Source organism: Arachis ipaensis, chromosome B03, assembly GCF_000816755.2.
Source record: "Arachis ipaensis cultivar K30076 chromosome B03, Araip1.1, whole genome shotgun sequence".
Taxonomy (NCBI): Eukaryota; Viridiplantae; Streptophyta; class Magnoliopsida; order Fabales; family Fabaceae; genus Arachis; species Arachis ipaensis.
In genome coordinates, this window is record NC_029787.2 from 102,484,418 (window position 1) to 102,487,190 (window position 2,773).

The window sequence follows — 2,773 nt, forward strand, 5'->3', positions numbered from 1 at the left end:
TTTCCTGTTAGTGCATGGCACAGGCCAATGAATTCAGGGTCAATCACTATTTTGTTACCCTTATGTATGGAAATATTTGAAATAAATTATAAAAATGTTACACAAAAAGAAAAATGCAGTGTTTTCAATCAACCTTTATTTTGCTTAACATAGATCCTTATAATGGTTGGCATCTATTAAGATGGAATAGGATGGGAAGCATGGTAGTGCTTTTTCTTTTCCATAGTATTTGATAAGTTTATTGATGAATATTTTTTTATGCTGCAGAAAGAAGAAGAGTTTGTCTTCACTGATATATTTGAGAGGCCTGTTCCATCTTTGTTAAGGGGATACAGTGCTCCTGTACGTCTTGAATCTGATCTCACAGATGATGATCTGTTTTTCCTTCTAGCTAACGATTCAGATGAATTCAACTGGTTTGTCTTTTTCAAAATGCACCTTTTTTTTTCCTTTTTCGATTTCATAACATAAAAAATCTAATTATGGGCTTACTGTATGTGATTTAGCTGGGAGGCTGGGCAAATTTTGGCACGTAAACTGATGCTAAACTTGGTTAACGATTTGCAACATAACAAAGCATTGGTTCTGAACCCCAAGTTTGTGGAGGGATTCAAGCGTATTCTATGTGACTCTAGCCTGGACAAAGTATGTTAAGATTATTCATTTGTATATCTTTCAACCTTGTCTTTTTATCGAGGAAGTGTTTATCATTTTGATGCCTTGATTGGACATGATGTTGTTTGATTATCAGGAATTTGTGGCAAAGGCAATTACCCTGCCAGGTGAGGGAGAAATAATGGATTTGATGGAAGTTGCAGATCCTGATGCTGTTCATGCCGTTCGAACCTTCATTAGGAAGCAGCTTGCAAGTGAACTGAGAGCAGAGTTCCTCAGCACTGTATGCCCTTGAGCCTGGAGCTGCCTTGAATTTATATTTTGTACTCTTCCCTGTTTGAATCTCTTAGTAACGTACACAATTGTCAACCTTTTTGCAGGTGCAAAATAATAGGAGCTCAGGAGAATATGTGTTTGATCATCCAAACATGGCCAGACGTGCTCTCAAGAATGTTGCTCTTGGTATGACACTATACCTTTTCTTTTATATATAAGATGCATTTACATGCGTTCTTGTGGTAATTCATCTCAACTTTTCCCCCCTCTCTTTATTCTATTTGATAGCTTATCTTGCATGTCTTGAGGATCAAGAATACACTGACCTAGCACTACATGAGTATAAAACTGCTACAAATATGACTGAGCAGTTTGCAGCCCTGGCTGCCATAGCCCAGAACCCTGGTAAAACCCGTGATGATATTCTTCATGACTTCTATGGCAAGTGGCAACATGACTTCTTGGTAAGCGTCCATCTCTATATCTATAACTGTTGTTGGAAATAAATCTTGTTTTTTCGGTTGTTCATAGTGGTTTTTTCCCTTGTCGACAATATATGTGTTGGAAATAAATCTTGCCCCCTTTTTTGAAATTTTTATATATGTGTTATAAATTGTAACTTCCTATGGTGATATGATGCCTGATAAACTTGCACTTTGACAATTCCAAAACCAAATTCTATCTTGGTTCCCTGACTGCTAATGCAATTTCTTATGTTTTCAGACACAAATGTATGCAGTTCTATTTTCTATCTATATTTTGTGCTGTGATGTGGTGGATATTCTATTTTAATATTTTGAACTTGGTGTTTGTATCCAGGTGGTGAACAAATGGTTTGCCCTTCAAGCAATGTCTGATGTTCCCAGTAATGTTGCGAATGTGCGGGAACTGATAAACCACCCTGCGTTTGATCTGCGCAATCCCAACAAAGTGTACTCCCTCATTGGAGGGTTCTGTGGTTCTCCGGTGAACTTCCATGCAAAGGATGGATCAGGCTACGAGTTCTTGGGAGAAATTGTTGTGCAACTTGACAAAATTAATCCTCAGGTTTTTCACATGAGCCATCTTTGAATCATGAATTCTTTTATTAATGCGTCATCCATCAGTTACATGATCCCTTGCATAATCCTTTTTCCTTTTTGTGTTAGGTTGCGTCACGAATGGTATCAGCCTTCTCAAGATGGAGGCGTTTTGATGAGAACAGACAAAAACTGGCCAAGGTATGAGTAATGACATTTAATTTTTTCTTTCTGTATTAAGTTTAATAGCTGTTATACTTTGAATTAGAATTTATTTTTGATGCACTCTCAGTGTAAAGCAGTTTTACACGTATATCCAATTACGTAATGTTATATAAGGAAAAATAACGATCATTTTACACTGACTGCTTAAATGTTATCTAAGAGAGTAGATGTGATTAGACGACTGTGTAGAATGTTTTTCACCGTCAATGCATTAAAATTAAACTCTGAATTATATCATAAATATCTGGGTTTTGAATTGCCTCAAAAATTGTGGTGGTTTTTGCAGGCCCAGCTGGAGAAGATCATGTCCGTTAATGGATTGTCTGAGAATGTGTTTGAGATTGCTTCCAAAAGCTTAGCTGCTTAAGTTACCTGAAAGTGTTAATCACTTGACTGGTATTAAAAACCGCCAAGCTCCTTTTATTTATAAAGGTTTCTAGGCACATGCAAATGAGCAATCTTTTGGACGATTCTGAATAACCTCGTTATCTTTTTTCAAGCATGCCATGCTTACTTTTCTCTTGTAGTGACTCGATTCCGTCGTCGATTTCAGATAGTACATATTAACACTATGTGCAATAAATGGAGGAAAAAAATTACAAGGTTATCTCGGTTTTATAAAGTAGGTTATTTATCGT

At 36.6% G+C, this 2,773-nt stretch overlaps 1 protein-coding gene across 5 annotated transcripts in view; it reads left to right on the forward strand.

Moving 5' to 3' along the window:
- LOC107630777 (puromycin-sensitive aminopeptidase) overlaps positions 1-2,773 on the forward strand; it is an 8,112-nt gene extending 5,339 nt beyond the window's left edge. For all 5 annotated transcript variants that reach the window (XM_016334006.2, XM_021119156.1, XM_016334004.2 and 2 more), the window contains 8 exons: positions 268-416; positions 507-645; positions 752-898; positions 996-1,077; positions 1,180-1,355; positions 1,711-1,938; positions 2,040-2,111; positions 2,422-2,773. In XM_016334006.2, coding sequence (XP_016189492.1) covers positions 268-416; positions 507-645; positions 752-898; positions 996-1,077; positions 1,180-1,355; positions 1,711-1,938; positions 2,040-2,111; positions 2,422-2,502 — 1,074 coding nt within the window. In that variant the 3' untranslated portion in view covers positions 2,503-2,773. The remainder of the gene's footprint in view (positions 1-267; positions 417-506; positions 646-751; positions 899-995; positions 1,078-1,179; positions 1,356-1,710; positions 1,939-2,039; positions 2,112-2,421) is intronic.